We start from the raw sequence: 18,118 nt of genomic DNA on the forward strand, positions 1-18,118 counted from the left end.
TTTGAATTTGAATTCCAATGACTCTTATTTAAGGATTCCACACCAGTATTAGCCTTCCTATGATTATATTTCCTGTTGGCAATCTTTTGATTGAATAAACACAGTCACCCGAATATCAAATTCATGTAAACTATTCCAGCTCGTTTTGATATGTTTCTTGTCATCAAAGTTGAGCGCTAAGGAGTGATGCCAAAAATTTATGGATTTGTAAGGACATGAAAACTGAATCCAGTGGCGCTATTAACAAATTTTAAATATGTCATTAATCAACTATCCAATTCAAGACATTCATGTTCGAGTTGATTTAGACGCCAATAGTGACCAAGTCGGATTAGCAGCAAGAAGTTAAGCCCAGTTTATTCAAAACAATTCAATTACACTGCGATTTGGAGTTTATAACTCATAACTTCTCGGCTTAACACTTGTTAACCAGGTTTAACAAAAGAGGCACAATTTTCAAAAAAACGTTTCATCTTTCATCATTTATACTTCTTCTTCGAGGCTGTGTGGACGAAGATTGTACAGGTGAACGAGGTAATAAGGACGTTGTTCTTGAGCGAGATCGTTTATTCGATGAACTTGCGTTTTTCTTTGTATAGTTTATTCCAAGCATTGCTTTAGCCGGTTAAACACATGAAAGATAAACTATAAAACAAAATCAAAAATCAATTTTTTACATGTAAAGTATTACAGTGAGTACACAAAACAAAATCACTGAAACAAAAGGGTTCATCGACATAGGAATTTATCATTGCTACCAAAAATTAAAGTAATTGTTACGTTACTCTTTGCTTTGATTGCTACTATTAATGCTTGTAAAAAAAGCGGTAAAAAAATCACGTGACAAATCATCTGTTGTTTTTAGAAAGCATGAGATTTTTCTCGTGTTTACTTTAACTAGGTTTCTGTAATAACTAAATTCAATTAGCTGTTCTTTTGTGCCGATTTTACTAATTATTTAATGAATGATGTTTACAAGAAATCAGTTAAGACTATCATCTTTCAATTACTTCACTGATAATCTATTTAGTGTCTATACAAGCCAGTCAATTCGTCAAGTTACTACGGTATGCTATCATTATTACAATTTCACCAATTAATTGGATGCTATTTATTATCACTGGTCATCATTTGTTTTGCTAATTTTATTGAATTAACTCATGAAATTGATATATCCTTTTGCTACAATCTCTTTAATTGAATCAAGACTGTCAATAAAGTTGAACTTCATGCGGACATTGATGAAAAACTGACTCAAGGATTACGTGCTAGGGCACAGCCTGGAAGACGTGCATTACCTACTGTCGATTTACCTGTTACATTAGAGTCTGCATGTTACAAAGTGATTTCAAGTAAGTACGTTCCTCGCCATGTGTTTTAAATTATTATTTTAATTTGGCTCATAGTTTTGCTTTGGTGATTCATTCCAGAATATAAGAGGCCTGCTTTCAAAGATGATGTATTCCGGGTCCACAACCAATTTCACCATCGACAACTACCATCTGAGCCGGCCGAAATTCAACAGAAATATAAGGAAATTGAATATCGATATGTACAGAAAGGTATGTAGTTCTGTGCAAAGTTTACACTTAACTCATTACAAAAATGTTTTTATTCATTTCCAGAAAATTTTGTTCTCTCTGAACTTGACCCAATCAGCAGAGAGGAAGAACTGCGGAAAAGAGAAGAGAAAATTCAAGCAACGCTTAAAAAGGAAATTTACAATTGGCAACCAGTTGAATATGATGAATACAATAGTATTGTCTATATGGCTGCTCGACTCGCCCCAAACTTCGCCGCGACTAAATTTGTTTTACATGATGTAATGTTAAGTCTAACCTTTAGGCCTTATTTCACATTGCAAAGCGTTACTTCTATGCTTATACTAATTCAATTCATATCCCTTTTTAATCTATCAAACTAATTAACTTTTAATTTTATTTCTTTTTAGATAAAATGCACTTATCCTGACTTCAAGCCAAAAACACTGTTTGACTTTGGATCGGGTGTTGGCACAACTATTTGGGCAGCAAACGAAATATGGCCAAAATCATTTTCAGAATATTTTTGTGTTGATATCTCTAAAGAGGCCCATGACATAGCTCGCTTGCTGTTAAAACAAGGTGATGACACCAAACCATTAATTTATGAAGGAATTTTTACTCGTCAATTTTTACCCGTAGCATCTGATGTGAGTTTCATCTTGTTCTCATCAAAATGATAATGATAATTAATAATATTCGTTTTCTTAAAACATTTAGATAAAATATGATCTAGTTGTTAGTGCATTTTCCCTATTAGAGCTTCCGTCTTTGCGATCTCGTGTTAATACCATTGAGAATCTGTGGCACAAAACTGACGACTTGCTTGTTATTATTGAACATGGTAAAAAAGCTGGATTTGCCGCCGTTTTAGAAGCTCGTAACTTGGTTCTTCAAATAACCGGACACAAGGTCACTGATACATTTAATGTTGACAGTGAAATTAGAGGAGTTACTGAATCCGATGATAATCAGGTCCCATCATCACATATTATTGGTCCAGTTAGTAAATGTACATCCAGTTTTTATACATTTTATATTAATTTTTATTTTCTTTTGTTTCAGTGTCCACACAACTATCCGTGTCCTAAACTCTTTACTGGTCAAATTGAACCTTGTAATTTTTCTGTCTCTTTCAACCATTTACAATACGGCGAATTAAGCAAGGTATGAAATTGAGAAATCTGTCAATCCATTGCTTTATTTAATTAATCTTGAAATTTTCCAGATTCTCTGGGGTAACCGTGAAGAATTTTCTTATTGTGTGATTCAAAAGAAACCAAGGAATTTTAAAGGTATAGTATTAAATCTACTGCAGTGTTAGCAACATCTAGACTTTCATAGATACTTGTGATTGAATGATTTCAGGTAAACTCAGTCAAGTCAATCGTGAACATCAAACTTGAACTAAATCATTTTATGAAAACTCTACGAGCGGAAAACTTAGAATCTAAACTCATTTATCCATAAGGAACAATATTTGAGCATTTAATGGCTATCATTTGTGAATGAGGAATCGAACGTGAGAATTTTTTTCCATTCAATTCCAAAATGATTTTTGCATCTAAATTTTTACCATTCAATTGACCATTAGAGTATTTCCTGGTGTGTTAAAGTTCATGAGTGACAGTCCAGTATAAGTTGGTCTTGTCAAATCTCCAATAACACTTGAATTCGTTTTCTAATCTTAGCTGTCTCGTCGAATGAAATTTTTGTATTCACATTAGAGAAGAAACTGATTTAATGGTTCATTTACTAATCACGATGCATAAAAACGATAAAACAGAAAACGATTTTATATAAATAGATTCGCGAAAAAAACAGCATCTTGAAACAAAATCAACGTATATTTATATTTTTGAATTAGTCATAAAAAAATGAGTTGCAGGTTAAATTTTAAGTCCGCCAGGAACATCGTCAGAACTCAAAAAAGCTTATAAACAGCGACATGGACATGACAAAAATCATGCAATTTGATTTGAATCAAAAATTATACAGCATATCTACACCCACCCATGAGCTTAGGGGATGGATATTTGAAGAGAGATGAAGGGTCTTTTTAGTGCGCTGGAACGTTGAACTTCATCTTAATTTGTCTGTCCCAACTTAACTGACAGACAAATTAATTCAAGAAAATCACGGTTTTCCGATTTCATTAAATTGAATCTTTTGAATTGATCTTTTTTTTCCAGAAAATCCTCCTTGGCCTCGAGTTATTTCCCCTGTAATTAGGAAACAAGCCTCTGCTCTGTGTAAATTATGTTGTCCAGATGGGACAATTAAAAATATTAGAGTTGGTAAACAAAGAGATACTAAGTAAGTTATATATGTTAGATTTTTTTTATATATATGATTTAAATGTTCTAATTTTCATCATTGCGTTTTTGTTTCAGAAATCTTTACAATTTAGTCAAGTTAAGTAAATGGTCTGATCTGTTACCAGTGACAATTCACCAAGTCGAGAAATTGGATTGAACTTAAATCCAGATCAGTCTCATGATCAGCTGACTCTCCATTTTCGCCTCCCTCTAATATAGTTGAAACGGCGAAATCGTTTTCATTATCATATCTGTTATTCCAAACATCGATTCGACGATTATTGGACACAAAATTGGTACCCTTCCATTCTTCATTATTATAAGCCATTTCTTGAGTCCCATTCCTTTGAGTATATGGATTGTTTAGTGAATTTACATCAGTTGGAAGGGCAATTCCAGGATTATTACTAAAATCTGGATAATATCCTAAATCAGGCACAGATTCTGAATGATGATTAGAACCTAGATATTTGGCTATATCTTCAGCTGCATTTTCTTCCTCATCATCCTCGTCCTCACTATCATCTTCATCGTCATCTGTATCACCAGATTCACGATCTTCAATATCATATTTTTTAATTTCGGTACCTTTGGAATGAGGAGAAAGAAAGAAAGAAAAAATTGTGAGAAAAGGTCAAACAATTAATGTAACAATCAAATATAAATGAGCACTTTTGGATTTACGCTCAATCTAAATAAACTTGTTAGCTCTTTGAAAGCTGCTAACAAAAGCAAAGTTTAATTCAATGCATCTAATTGAGAGATAAACCAATTGAAAGATAAAAAGAAAAGATAAATAAAATAGAAAATTGGATCATTGATTTTTCTAACAATTAAATAAATGCAACAAGTAAGTGTTTAATTAAATGCAATAACCTAAAAAAGCAAAACTCAAGTTACGTGTGACGAAGATATTTACATAAAACTGAATAAGTAAACCAAAGAAAAAGCGTTGATAAACAAGTAAACTAGTAAAGCAACTGTAAATTATCTTGTAAATCCTTTTAATCCTTAAGCTGCAGCTCATTGTCAGATTATTAACTTACAATCAGCTAGAAAATCTTCGTCCAGCGCAGAAGATTTTCTCTTGCGATTAATTGATAGTTGTTCTTCTTCTTCGAGACTGTCTCTGATGATTTTTTTCCAACTTTCAGGAGGCGGAGGTAATTCAAGCTCTGTAATGGAAGGAAGAAAAATAAATAATTAGAACGAGGTTAATTACAAATCATAAGCAAAAGAAAAATGAAAGAATCAACAAATCATGAAATCACATTCCAATGAGTCTTAATTCATCGTTCAACACGTCAGCAAGACAGTTTAGTTTCCCCTCAAGCTTTATCTTGCTTTTCTTTCTTTCATTTCTAGCGTTTTTTTTCAATGAAAAATGTGGTTAGAAATGAAATTCAAACAAATGTGAAATTCAGCAAAAACGTTAGAAATTCAAGTTTTTTAAAAAAAACCATAAAGTCTAAGATTTTGTGAGCCTCCAAAACTTGAATCAGATTAGCCTAAAGGTAAGACAGCAACAGCTAAGGTGAACTATCACAATTACCTGGCCCATTCCAATGACCTCAATTTTTCAACTTTTGTTCCTGCTAACCTCCCCTTCCTAATTTTCAATTTTATCCCCAATATGACTTCATTTTTTCACCATTCCTCCTTCTCTCTCTTTTACTTGAATAACGTTTTCAACATCTTTTTATTTAGGTCTAATTTTTCATTCATACAGAATACGTATCTTCCTTTCCTGACCTTTACAAGTTGTTCATGTTTTTCATCTTTTAACTTTTTCTGAAGCTCTTCTTGCTCTTCATTTAACCTATTCAAAAGCAGTAACTTTAATCAATAAATATGGATACAAATTTAACCAAGAAATTGACTGACCAATGTGAAGTGATCAAAATGATCGTCATAAATGTCATCTAAACTCATCTAACCAATGGTAAAGTTCAGTTATCAAATGGTTTCCTTTTCATTGTAACAAGGAAAACAAAAAACAACAATAGACTTGAAAATAACCTTATTTACGAAAATAATCGGTTAGGTAATTGTCATAAAAGGGTATAAGTAAAGTAAGCAAAGTCAAAAGACATGAAGATAAAGACAGGTAGGGCTTAAGGAAGGTAAAGAAGACAATGTTCAAGTGAAATGAAAGACTTGACTATTTTTTGGCGCGCATAGGTAACATTGACTAACAAAAGAGCAGTTATACAAGAAAATAAGAAAAGACTAGAATGGAAGAGATGATGATGACAAAGAGAAGATAAAAAGAGACAGAGAAAGGACAAGGAGGAAGAAGGTGGTGGAAGAAAAGTAAAAAGGCAAAAAGAGAGAAATGAGAAAATATAACTAAAATATTTCCCTGGAATATCGATCAAAATTGTAACCAGCAACTGTGTATCTCTTTCTTCACCTTTTTACTATAACAAATAAGCAAACAATTGAAAAAGCTTTCACTTCCACTTTAACAAGGGCAGAAAGAAAGGGAAAAGTTCATGGAAAGCATGGGAGTTACGAATAGTTTTCATCTGTTACAACACACGAAATTATCAACTCCTCTTTTTTAGTTTTTTTTATTCAACCTGAAAGGGAACATGAGCATAAATAACAACAACACTGGCATCAACAGAAAGCCTCTTGATTTGTTCAAAAAACTATGGGTATTTGGATAAATATTTGTGCTTGAATAAAACATTCATTTAACCAGAATTTGATGATCTTATGTCTAGTCAATGGGTAAATATGTTAACACAATTGACTGTAAATCACTTTCTTTATCAATTTAATCCGAGGTAATCTCATTCATTGGATATTTATTGGAGGAGGAAATATTTTTTTTTGTATTTGGGTGAGAAAAAGAAACTGCTACCATGAAGAAAAGGGAAGAAGAGGGGAAATTAAAGAGAAACTCAGGAGAGTGAAATATGGGAAAGATGAATAACATTCAGAGAGAGAGAACGAAAAGGTTGAAGATGAATAGGATGAATAGGATGACGAGAAATGAAGAGGAAAAAGAGTGTGTGTAAGAGAAGAAGAGAAAGAAGAAGAAGAATAAAAAATAACAAAAAAGTTTTTCTCTTATGCTATGAGGTAGACATGAAAGAGATGGAAACGAGTGAAGATGAAAAAGACCGAAGAAGAAAAGAGTAAGAAGAAGAAAAAAAGAATGAAGATGGAAATGGATTCTTTCAGGATCAAGATGAAGATGATATCCATCTTGAATGGGAGAGTCGACTCATAACCAAGCATGATTCAAAATAAATCGATATCATGTCTACAAGTCCTGAGAGTGACAGGGAAAAATGAAAAAAAGAGAGAAACATCTAGTGGAATAGGAAGAATACAGAAACGGAAAAAGAAAGATGAACAGAGAAAGAAAGAGAGCATGCAATCAGAACGAACTGAAATACGAAATCCTGAGCGGACCTTGACACTTGATGGATCAATAAAGCAAGATGAAGAGAGAACTGAAGATTGAAAAAGAGAGAGAGAGAAGAGAGAGATAATGGGAACATGAAAAAGAGCCACATATTGACACATATTCACTTGATAATGCACAATAAGAGAGTGAGAAATAAGAAAATGAAAGAAGGGAAAAATTGTTCCTTTTTTTCACTTGAATTAAGGGAATCTGGGATTTGTCTTTGCTTCCTTCGAGTTTTTTTGCGAGTGTTTTTGTGTACTTTACAACTTCACTGAACTGTTGACTCAATCATAGTTGTTGATGTAGCTTTACAATAAGCTTAGAGTGGATTCTCACCTTTCCCCTGAGCAACTAAGTCTTTATCCCTTTGAAGTGAAATGTTTTCATCGTTTATGAACAATTTGTTTAACATTACGTACTCTGCTTTAGGCGTTTCAATCTGTATCAAAAAAAAGAAAGAAAAAAGAGACAAAATTAAGTTAAAGTTAATCAGATTATTTTTAAAGATTAGGTAAAATTGTGACGTTTTTTCACTCTTATCCATTTACTCTTTCACTAGATTCAACCAGATATGTAGATAGGTAGCAATTTATTTATAAACATACATTTAAATCATTTATTTATTTATTTATGAATATCGTCGAGTCACTCATAACGAGAAGAGTTAATTTTTCAAATTTTCCTGATTTTTTGCACTAGTCTTTCATTCATAACTCTGATATTTAACACTAAATAAGCACAAAAGTTGAAACAATACTTACCATATTAGATTTCAATAAATTATAACGGAATCTATTGAAGAGTTCATTTTTCCTCTTTAATAAACTTTCAGATATCACCTCGAAATCTCGATCAACTGCAATGATAAATATTGAGAAACAAAAAGTGTATTAGTTGTGGAACAGCACCAAAGATAATTGTAAGAAGTAACAAATTGTTAGTAAAACATACAGATAATTAAATTCATTGTTATTACGATGATAAAATTAACAGTTAACAAGGAAAGGATAATGATGTATTGAATTGCTCAATAGCACAAGCTAACTTATAATCTTATTAAGAGTGGTTTAAATTGAGTGTAAAACCTGTTAACATGTTATCAAATTAAGCTTGCTAATTTATTGCTTATCCCAATCAATTAGGTGAAAAAATCAGCTGAGAAAACATTGAAATTTAAAAGATAAATTTATTTACCTTTGGACAGTTGCTCTTCAGTTGGGACTGGAGCATTAAAAACATGGTAACGCAATAAACGTTTACATGCATCACTTCGACTTTTGAAAGGTGTTTTTGTATCGGGTTTAGTTGCGGCAGCTTGATCAGCAGCAGCTTGTTGTTGAAAACTGAAACAGAAAAGCGTAAAAGTTAAATTGTAAATAACGCAATTGTAAATAGATAATTTTGACTCGTTTCATTTAAAATTCAATGCTTACAATCGACAAATTTTAGCTTTGGTTTTTTCACTTTCTAATTGTGGCGATTCCAATGGTGCTTTAAAATATTTGTTCACTGAATTTGTACTTGAAGTGGAAGTATTCGGTGTTCCTATCCGTACAACTTGAATTGTAGTTGCATTTGATCCTCCACTTGATTGCTGAATTTGCAAAATCGATGAGAAGAAAAAAAATTAGTTTAAAATTAGTTTCAAATGTAAAATAAGCAGTTTCCTGAAAGTGTTGCTTTTTTCCTGAATTTTTTGTCCAGACAAAGTGGGAAAGATTTTGTTTCAATTTGAATCATGAATTTCAATCAATTGTATCAATTAAAAGCTTACCTTTTGATGTGAAGTTGTCTGTAAAGAGGATTGGATTGAAGGTTTAACAGGTGAAGCAGCAATCGTTATCAATTGAGTTCCAACCTGAATTGTAGTATTACCATCTAGATTATTGGCATTAGTTTGATTTATTAATCTAACGTTTTGAGCCTGTTGTTGAGTTGCTGTCACTAGTTGCGGTTGATTTGGATGAAGCTGATTACTATTAGTGCTACTGTTTAACTTAATGATATTGAATTGCGGATTAGGTGATTGGGGTTGGTTTAATTGTGATGAGGTCTGCAGATGTGCGGTCTTTGGTAAAATTGAAGGCATAGAAGTATGTTGAGTTTGTTGTTGGTGATGCTGTTCAGTTTCATGTTGGGACTCCCTATTCAAACAAAAGGCAAAGAATACACAAGAAAAGTTAAATTGTAGCCTTGGAATTCAAACAAAGATTCTTTGTGGGAAGAAAGGTAAAAATAAAAGAACGAAATGAAAGAGGTAAAGAGAGTAAGTTATCTTTCTCTCTCTCTCTTTTCTGAGTAAAGATAGCCACGAATGCTACCTTAATTGAGCTTTCTTTCATGGTCATCAAGAGAACAGAAAAGGTATCACGGGAAAGTTTCAACTCTTTTTGTTGTTCTTCACAGGTTGAACAACACTTACCATGAAAGTAGCAAAATTATTTTAATAAATTCATAACTAATATCTTAAATTTTAGATGAAATAAATGCTAGTAATGAAAGTCTCATTCCACAAAATAGACAATTTGTTATCGATGTTTTTCAATGTATTGTACAAATTATATTTCATGTTAATAAGCTTCACTATTAGTGTATATTGTGAAACTTGATTTACTAGCATTCAAATGATCATTGTAAATATAGTTTATCTTTCTTTCTTGTTTCACTTTCTCTTTCTCTTTTACCTAACTTTCCTCTTTCTGCTTATCTAACTGAGTCATAAAAATCTCGCCAAACCTTGAACAAAAACACTCATGAAAAAATGAAGAGAAAAGTGAATTAAGTCTTTCCATTGACTCGTCACAGATAACAATAGAGCTGATCTTGAATGTCTATGAAAGGTTTATGCAATGTTGCAGTAAAAAGTGGATTTTTGACTCAGTGATGTTGAGCGTTTAAAAAAGTAAGAAACTTAAATATCGCTAATTATCTAGTTAATTTAGTTTGAACAATATTTAAATAAAGTGTCGGAATAATTTTGGTGAAAATAATGTTAAGTGTGACAAAAGATTTTAAACTTGAAACAATTTTCTAACAACTTTAAACTAAATTGCCTTTCTTTTAAATAGTCTTGTTTTTTTTTCGTTTGTTTAAATTTCAATAATTATCGATAGTAATTAACAATATAAATTGTTAAACTTACGAAAACATTTGCTGTAGATGTGATTGGATTTCTTGAGGTAAAGATTGTGGACCGGGACTTGATATGGGTTTTCGTTGTAATTGTTGCGGTTGTTGTTGAGTTTGTTGTAACTGTTGAGGTTGAGTTATGAGCAGCTCAGGTGTATGACTTGGTTGACTCAAACTCGTTAATATGACTTTACTCTCACCATACATTGAACTTTGCGGTTGAATTTTGGCTTCGGACATTCTTTTTTGTAGACTGAGTAACTCTTGAAGCAATTTCTTTTGATCTTCTTTAGGTGATTTTAAGGCGCGTAAATTTTTTATCTGAGCCTCCAGTCTCTCGATAAATTCTTGATTATTTAAACTAATCTGTACAAATTGGAAACCATTTTGATCAACAAGAGTTGGTGCTGCAGAAGATGATAAAGATGAAACCGAGCTCATCTGTTGACCTGAACTTAGACTAGGTATGGAATTTGTTAACGGCGAAGCTGAATTATTGGTATTGGTTGGTGTTAAAACATGACTTCGATTATTTGATGGTGCTGATGGACCACTGGAAAGTTTATGGTTACTATTATTGGTACTTGCATCATTATCGGGTATAATTAACGATGCGTTGGTTAAAAGGACCGGCATTGAAGGGTTTTGTACCAAACTATCACAGTTGCTCATGGTTAAAGTTGTAGTTGACGTTGATGTTGATGAACTTGGTGTAACTGAAACATTACAAGGATTATTTGAATTCAGCATATCGGTCAAAGGAACGCTGACTATTTCTGTTTTGGATTCACTTGAAGAATGGTCCATCATAGACTTAGAGGATGATTCTTGTTTAATCGTTGTTTTGTGATTAGTTGACTCTCGAATTGACTCGCTTGTAATTGTCAATGGAATAAATGGTGAACTTGATTTTGAATCATCTCGATATGATGGACCCATAATAGGTGTAATGGTCATTGATGTCACACTGTCACCAACTTTCATCGTTGACCCAGCATTCAAATGTTGCATTAAAGTTTGTTTATGACTCAGAACAGGACTTGATGCAATTGTAGTGATAGCTGGTGAACTTGATTTTACATTGGTTAACGATATTGTTGAAATGGTTGATGCTGATGTTGGTGTTGACGCATCCAAAGTTGGTGTCGTTGAATCAGGTGATGGTTGAGATGATCCTGGTCCACAAGAATCTCTAAGTGTATCAATAAACTTGGAATTGCTTATTGAAGCCATAGACGTTGACCCTAAATCTTGGATAAGCTGAGTCGATGTTCCTGTTTGGTTTGTTAAATTGGATGGATTCGATAATATTGTGTTGGCTGTAGAAACACTGGGTCCCAAGTTAGGTTGAAGGATAACACTTCCATCAGCAGCCAGTGATAATCTCAATTGATGAGTTGTACCCGGAGTCATACCATGTCCAGGAGCTATTAAAATGTTTGATGCTTGCGATCCTTGATCAGGAAACGTCAACATTGTTGGTTGTGCTTGGTTGGCATGAGAATTGTCTAACATTGTCGGTGTTGTTCCGGGTCCAAGTGAGTTTGCCTGTGTAATATCAGTTTGTGATAGTAAGCTATTGGTCAAATCTCCATCAGTTGAAGTTTGTCTAATAGTAATTGAGGAAGGCGATTGAGGTGGAGAAGAGTCTTGTAAAATACCAGTCTCTTTCAATAAATCAGCTAAATTTAAACCTTTCGGCTCTTTCCTAGCTTTTGAGTTACCTCTGATCGAGCTGCTATGAGGAGTTTGTGGATGGTGCTGGTGTTGGTGTTGATGTTGTTGATGCTGATGTTGATGAGGTGTCAACGTAGTACTTGTTGTTATTGATTGAGAAGTTATCACATTACCTGATTGAGAAAAAATTATACTATTAGCTGAAAGAGGAGCACCAGATTGTTGTGTTAATGATGATTGGTTTAAAGATTCGGCTGATGATGTTTGTAAAATAGTGTGCAATGTGGGATGGTTCGAAGCATTTTGATTACCAACAGTACCTGAAGATTGTAAGGGCATGATGGTGCTTGTAATTGGAACGGCTTGAGGTGATGGAGTTACATGAGTCTGAATGATTGGGGATCCTCCATTTGGTGGCCCAAGTGTAGGAGTTGTTTGCAAGGCAACCAACATTGGACCGTTAGCAGTTTGAATTTGAATGAATTGAGGAACTGTTTGGGCTTGATTAGCGGTGGGTGCTCCTGTTCCAGGACCTTGAACCATAGAGCCTGTTTGACCAATCAAATTAGGAGGCCTGGTGAAAATTATATTTTGACCTCGAAAGTTATGTTGACCAGACATAACCATAGTTGGTGCAGTAGTCCCAGTCATAGTAGACCCATGATTAGAGAACAAATAAGTTGGTGTTGAATGGGTTGATCGCTGTACAGATGATGATGTTTGCCCTGCTAAAGTACTTATTAAAGGAGTAGACGAACCTTGAGATGAGGCAACACTAACACTAGTACCGTTGGCACTACTAACAGTCACTACTGATTGAGGCTGTTGTTGCCGTAACGTCAATTGTAAAGGTCCACCGATATTATTTAAATTTCCTTGAATCAAAATAGGTTGAGATCCAAGGCCTGGAATCACTTGGTTTAGTAGAAATGTTCCGGGTGGGTTTGAGGTGATGAAGCTCATTTTTTGATTTCCTGGAGGACCAAGAAGAATCTGTGGTGTTATTGTTGTTTGTCCAGGACCTGTTGATAAAGGTCCTGTGGTAAGCGTAGTTCCAACTGAGTTAACATTTGAAGGCATATTAGTGACCAAAGAACGAGCTCCATGGTTTCCACCGTTATTATTACTATTAACTGTGGAATTATTTGTTCCAGATCCATTATTATTGGCTTGAGAATTGTGCTTTGATGACCCACCCGATTGACTATTAGCTCCATTACCTGGAGGTTTAGGTAATATCTGTTTCGTTGAACGGGAACTATTAACAGATGAGTTCTTATTTGAACTAGCGGAGACAACAGGCTGTCCGCCACCGTTACCATTATTACCTCCACCAACAGCGTTATTATTTGGCGAAGAGCTTGTAGTTACAAGTTGTGTAGCTCCTGAAGGTGTTTGAATCAACTGCACAATTGGCCCAGATAGAACCATAGGCTGAGGAAATAAGAATGTATCCATTGACAATGAAAGAGGGATATATAAACCGTTAAAATGATGATGATGGTGATGATGATGATGATGATGGAGATGAAGGAGATGGAGATGTGTGTGATGCTGATACTATCAACAATAAGATTATCAGTTACGTTGTTGGACAAACAGATTTAAGAAAAAAGAGCAAAACAATAATAATAATAATATTAATAATAATAGTGAACAGAAAAGAAGGAGAAGGGAAACAAATGATAGAAAGAGAGAAAAGAGTACACGAGCAAAGAGTAAGAAAAAAGGTCTTTTCCCACTTTAAAGCTCGACTCTAAACCAGACTTGAAATAATAAGTTTGTATGTTATCAATGTATATGTATAAGTGTGTGTATAATATATATATATAAATATAATATTAATGAATATATTTATATGATGAAGAAGCTGAAGCAGAAAGGAAAAAAGTGTCTCTCCAATTATACTTTAATCCAATGGCCAATTGATGAAACGTTTAATCCAATACAAGGAATAACCGAGTAACTTTAAATTAACGTGAACATCGATGGAGAGAATAAACAAGCAAACAAATTAAAAATAATAATACTAATTAAGAGAAGAAGAAGCAAAAAAATGGATAGTTGATTGATAAGTTGTTGTTGTTTAGGTAGTAATAGTAGTAAGTCGTGTATATGTGTGTGTGTTGTTTTTGTTGTGATAGGTTAATAAAAGTTGATTAAGGTTAACATTAGTTGATCACTTTAATTGTTTCAAAGGCCATTCTACTATGTAGCCTGGCCAAACTTACTACGTTATTTAAAACACATGATTTTATTATTACACCAATTAAACACATTATTAATTAATTAAAGATGTCAACATTCTTCTCTCTTATACTTTCTTACAGTCTTTTTGCTTTCTTGCCACTTTTTTTGTTACTCTTTCAATGGACTCCATTTTGCTTTACCTTTAAGCCGCCGCCGTTTACACCAAATTATACTATTTATCCTGTAAGTCGATATTCAGCTTTGCACATAAGCTAACCAAAAAACCGCTCAATTTGAATAAATTTAGGTCATTATTGAATGACCTCTTTTTATCTAATAATTTATTAAATTGAACTAATTGTTAACCTTTAAGATAATCCTAAAATCCTTCTCAAATCTTTATTATCTTGTTTACTCTTTAGATTATTTTCATACTTAGTATAACTAATTATTGAATCTTTCTTATTGTTATCATTCGAGTGATTATTTCATCATAATTTCAATTCATTGCATTTTATTTATTTTACGTTGACGGTTAGTTAATTGATATTCAAGGATCTTGATACAGTTTTTATTTGAAATAACCTCTCAGACTGAAATGTGGTAACGCCATCTTTTAAAGAATCACAGGTAGATTGGATTGAATGTCAATTTAATTACGGATACTATTTGATTTTCAACAATTCAGGTGAAGTAAATAAACATTTACAATGTTACATAATATTATTCAATATTATGACCCATGAATCTGAATTTAAATGATTAAATGGTGACTGTAAATTAAATCAAAATATCTTATTCGCTTTTGAAAAATACATTCAAATTTTACAAATTGCTTTGGATTTGTTTTTCATCAAGTCGACGGTTATATGTAAGCTCTTTGAGGTCCTGCTATTTTACAAATTTTGACCACTCGATCTGTCCATTTCTTGCCCTTAATAATCTTCATAGGGACAAGCTTCCATGCAAGTTCATCATTGATTGTGATCAGGTCTACAACAGGTTTACAACCTGTAAAGATGAGGGATTAATGTGATTTACTATTTATTCATAGCATAATCAGCTGATTTTAATGATCCTAGTGCGAAGTGAATTAATTTTCTGGTAAAGTAAAATTGAGGAAAAAGATCAAGATTGAAAAATGCTTCTTAATGGACAATAGAATTTTATTCTAATGATTAGCAAATTTGATAAGATGATTAAAATTTTATACAGTACTAAGAGCAAAATAAAAGTTCTACATTTGATGAATAGATGAATGAGAATTTCAGCAATCAAATTACATAATATACCGGGAACGACTGGTCATTTTTTTGACATTTAGTTTGTTTTTTTCAATCAAATTAAACATTTTTCGTTTTCAACACAATAGAACAAAAATAAATATTATGGGTTAAGGTGATGACATTAAAAATTATACTTGAGATGGTAATTTGATTTCACAATATTTACAGGGAAAAGTGCTAAAAAATAATAAGCATAAGCAAAAGTTGAACTTGAAGTGAATTTTAAAATTTGCAATGTGAATAGAATCCCAAGAAAATGATTCACAAATTTCTAAATAGAGACAATTAGTGAGTTTCGTTTAGATTGATACTGGTCAAGTCGGGCAGCGTTTTAACCTCTTCAACATCTTGATATTCATCTTCTCCCGTGTCTTCTTCTTTATCTGATTCATAGAATTCTTCTGAAGTTCCATCTTGACTTTCATCTGAATTTTCAGATTTCGAGTTGTCTTCGCTTTTCACTTGGATTTCTTTTTCATCTAATGCATCTGATACTGATTTGGTTTCTTGGTCAGCGCATACGTCATCTAAAACTTTGCGTTTATCAGCATCATTGACTTCAGCGTTTTCATCCTTTGTAAATGCATCTAAAGAATGGGAGTCTTTTGTATAATTGATGGCATCGGAAGTAGAGGCTTGGCTGTGTGAATCATTATCACTTGATTCAAAATGTTCAGTTTGTTGGCAGTTGAATGTTTCGGAGATTTGCAAATCAAACTTATCCAATTGAGTAGGGCTCAGCATCTTACATGAATCAAGTGTAAGCATGTCAGGTTTATATTCAGCTCCAACTCCAGGCTCTCTTTTGAGATGCTTCAAAATTGAACAATTACGTTTCTCGTGAATTTCCTCAGAAATTGCCTCCAATTCTTTCAATGTTGCAGCATAACGAGCCTTGGAACAATTAATTTGACTAATGGTTAATTCAATCTCTTCTTTGACTAGAGCCAATTGCTCTTGGAATCTAAATGAAAGAAAAACAAATGATTAAACATTAATGTAAATGTAATAGACATCTGCATGTCATGACAAGTAGAAATGATTCAAGTCAGATAGAAATATCTTCAATTTTATCTCTATGAGTATACCTTCTTTTTTCATCAAAATAAATTTTTGACCGTTGAAGGGCTCCTTTGAGCTTCTTTTCGAGCTTGAAAACGACAATCTCTGCGCTGTGAAAATCTTTCATCGATTGCTGGTGGATTCGTTCACTTTGCTTTTTCATAGTTTCAGCCTCCATCAATTTGATATTAGCTTGATTCAACATTTCCTGCCATGTCGTATCAAACTCATTGGATGCTGAAGCAAATTTTTTCTCCGCTAATTTAATCCGATCTTTTGCTTCAAGATACGCTTGACAGGCTTTTTCATAGTTTATTGCTGCTCGTTGACATTTTATTTGCACTTCAATCAATTTTTCTTTGGCTTCATAATAAGGCCTTGATTCTTCAATTGATTTACCCAACTTCGATGCTAATGATTTGAGTCGATCCGTAGATTCATTTAAAATAAGACGAAAATTGGAATTAGCTTCCTCGAAGCTCTTCTCCAAAGCGTTTATTTTACCAGTCCATTTATTGAGATCTTCCAGTCTCATACCAATCCTGGGATCCAAATTGGCACTTGAATCATGATCCGTTTCTTCCATAAATTTTCCATCAGCATTTTGATTCATTCATTTAACTAATCAAGGTTAGCAGCTAAAAAATAAATAGGAAATGTGAGTTTACAAGCAAGGATAATAGATGAAATTGATGAGATGGAATAAATTGGATCGACAACAGAATGGAGAGATTACAGATGTAAAATGATTTGAATTAAAATAAGAAACTGGATCAAGTTGAATCATAGAAAACAATGGAATGTTAAATATTATTAAAATAAGTCACTGCAAATCAAAAAGACTGGACCAACTGGAGCACCACAAATAAATTAAATCAAAAACCAATTTGACAAATGACAATCAAATGCTATTTTCATTTCATAACAAAACTGTTTTCTAAAAGAGACCACAGAGAGCACCACTGAAACTCCGCTGAAATTTAAATGCAAAATCAGATGAAAATCAATTTTAAAATCAGAGAAACCGTATTGACCTCAAAAAATGTGCTGAAACAATCTCTAAGAGACCAAACTCCAATGCCTGGAAATAAGATCAAATGCCGTTTATGAAAATGGAACGAGACTTCTGGTTTCAAAGTCGATCAACAAAATTGTAAATGTAAGTCTGAACAATGTTTAAATGAAACTGACTCAACACAGGATCAGAGTTGGATACACTCACATGCAATGATGTTACAAGACCAGATTTGAAATGACGTAAGAAATGGAAGAATTTGAAGATAAAAAAATCATCAGAACAAGAAAAAAACGATTAACAATGGCTTCTAATTTGAAACAATTTCATGGACAAGAAACATATTACGTGAATGTTTTGCACTTTTAATACTCACATGGGCATTGATCTAACGAGAAGAAAAGCATGTTTTATAAAAGGTCAAAAATTCAAGCTTTACTTAACCGAATCTAAGCGAAAACTTGAAAAATCTTTTG

The 18,118-nt window shown here is 33.0% G+C and overlaps 3 protein-coding genes across 5 annotated transcripts; 1 reads left to right on the top strand and 2 right to left on the bottom strand.

The window, feature by feature from the left end:
* The first annotated feature begins 873 nt into the window (after positions 1-873).
* On the top strand, positions 874-4,601 carry LOC107364718 (ribosome assembly protein METTL17, mitochondrial). Its single transcript, XM_015932154.3, has 10 exons — positions 874-1,067; positions 1,208-1,352; positions 1,431-1,562; positions 1,626-1,822; positions 1,952-2,191; positions 2,262-2,543; positions 2,607-2,708; positions 2,770-2,836; positions 3,734-3,857; positions 3,935-4,601. The coding sequence occupies exons 1-10, from the start codon at positions 966-968 to the stop codon at positions 4,014-4,016; spliced, it is 1,473 nt and encodes a 490-aa protein (XP_015787640.1). The 5' UTR covers positions 874-965; the 3' UTR covers positions 4,017-4,601.
* On the bottom strand, positions 3,370-14,464 carry LOC107364698 (uncharacterized). Of its 3 annotated transcripts, XM_089269489.1 has the most exons (10): positions 14,321-14,464; positions 12,410-13,523; positions 10,426-12,262; positions 9,058-9,427; positions 8,717-8,877; positions 8,478-8,626; positions 8,045-8,139; positions 7,620-7,722; positions 4,906-5,034; positions 3,370-4,447 (listed from the first exon to the last, which is right to left on the bottom strand). In XM_089269489.1, the coding sequence occupies exons 1-10, from the start codon at positions 14,366-14,368 to the stop codon at positions 3,978-3,980; spliced, it is 4,476 nt and encodes a 1,491-aa protein (XP_089125615.1). In that variant the 5' UTR covers positions 14,369-14,464; the 3' UTR covers positions 3,370-3,977. The 3 variants fall into 3 exon arrangements, with proteins under 3 accessions (XP_089125615.1, XP_089125614.1, XP_015787610.1); XM_089269488.1 differs by having other exon boundaries at positions 10,426-13,523; XM_015932124.3 differs by lacking the exon at positions 14,321-14,464 and having other exon boundaries at positions 12,410-14,089.
* Positions 14,465-15,424: 960 nt separating this feature from the next.
* Positions 15,425-17,489, bottom strand: LOC107364724 (SH3 domain-binding protein 5 homolog). Its single transcript, XM_015932162.3, has 2 exons — positions 16,654-17,489; positions 15,425-16,529 (listed from the first exon to the last, which is right to left on the bottom strand). Exons 1-2 carry the CDS (start codon positions 17,238-17,240, stop codon positions 15,851-15,853), a joined length of 1,266 nt encoding a protein of 421 aa, XP_015787648.2. The 5' UTR covers positions 17,241-17,489; the 3' UTR covers positions 15,425-15,850.
* Between the last annotated feature and the right edge of the window lie 629 nt (positions 17,490-18,118).

This window comes from Tetranychus urticae, chromosome 3 (genome assembly GCF_039701765.1).
Source record: "Tetranychus urticae isolate SD_2017Ah chromosome 3, NJAU_TeUrti_SD_1.0, whole genome shotgun sequence".
Taxonomy (NCBI): Eukaryota; Metazoa; Arthropoda; class Arachnida; order Trombidiformes; family Tetranychidae; genus Tetranychus; species Tetranychus urticae.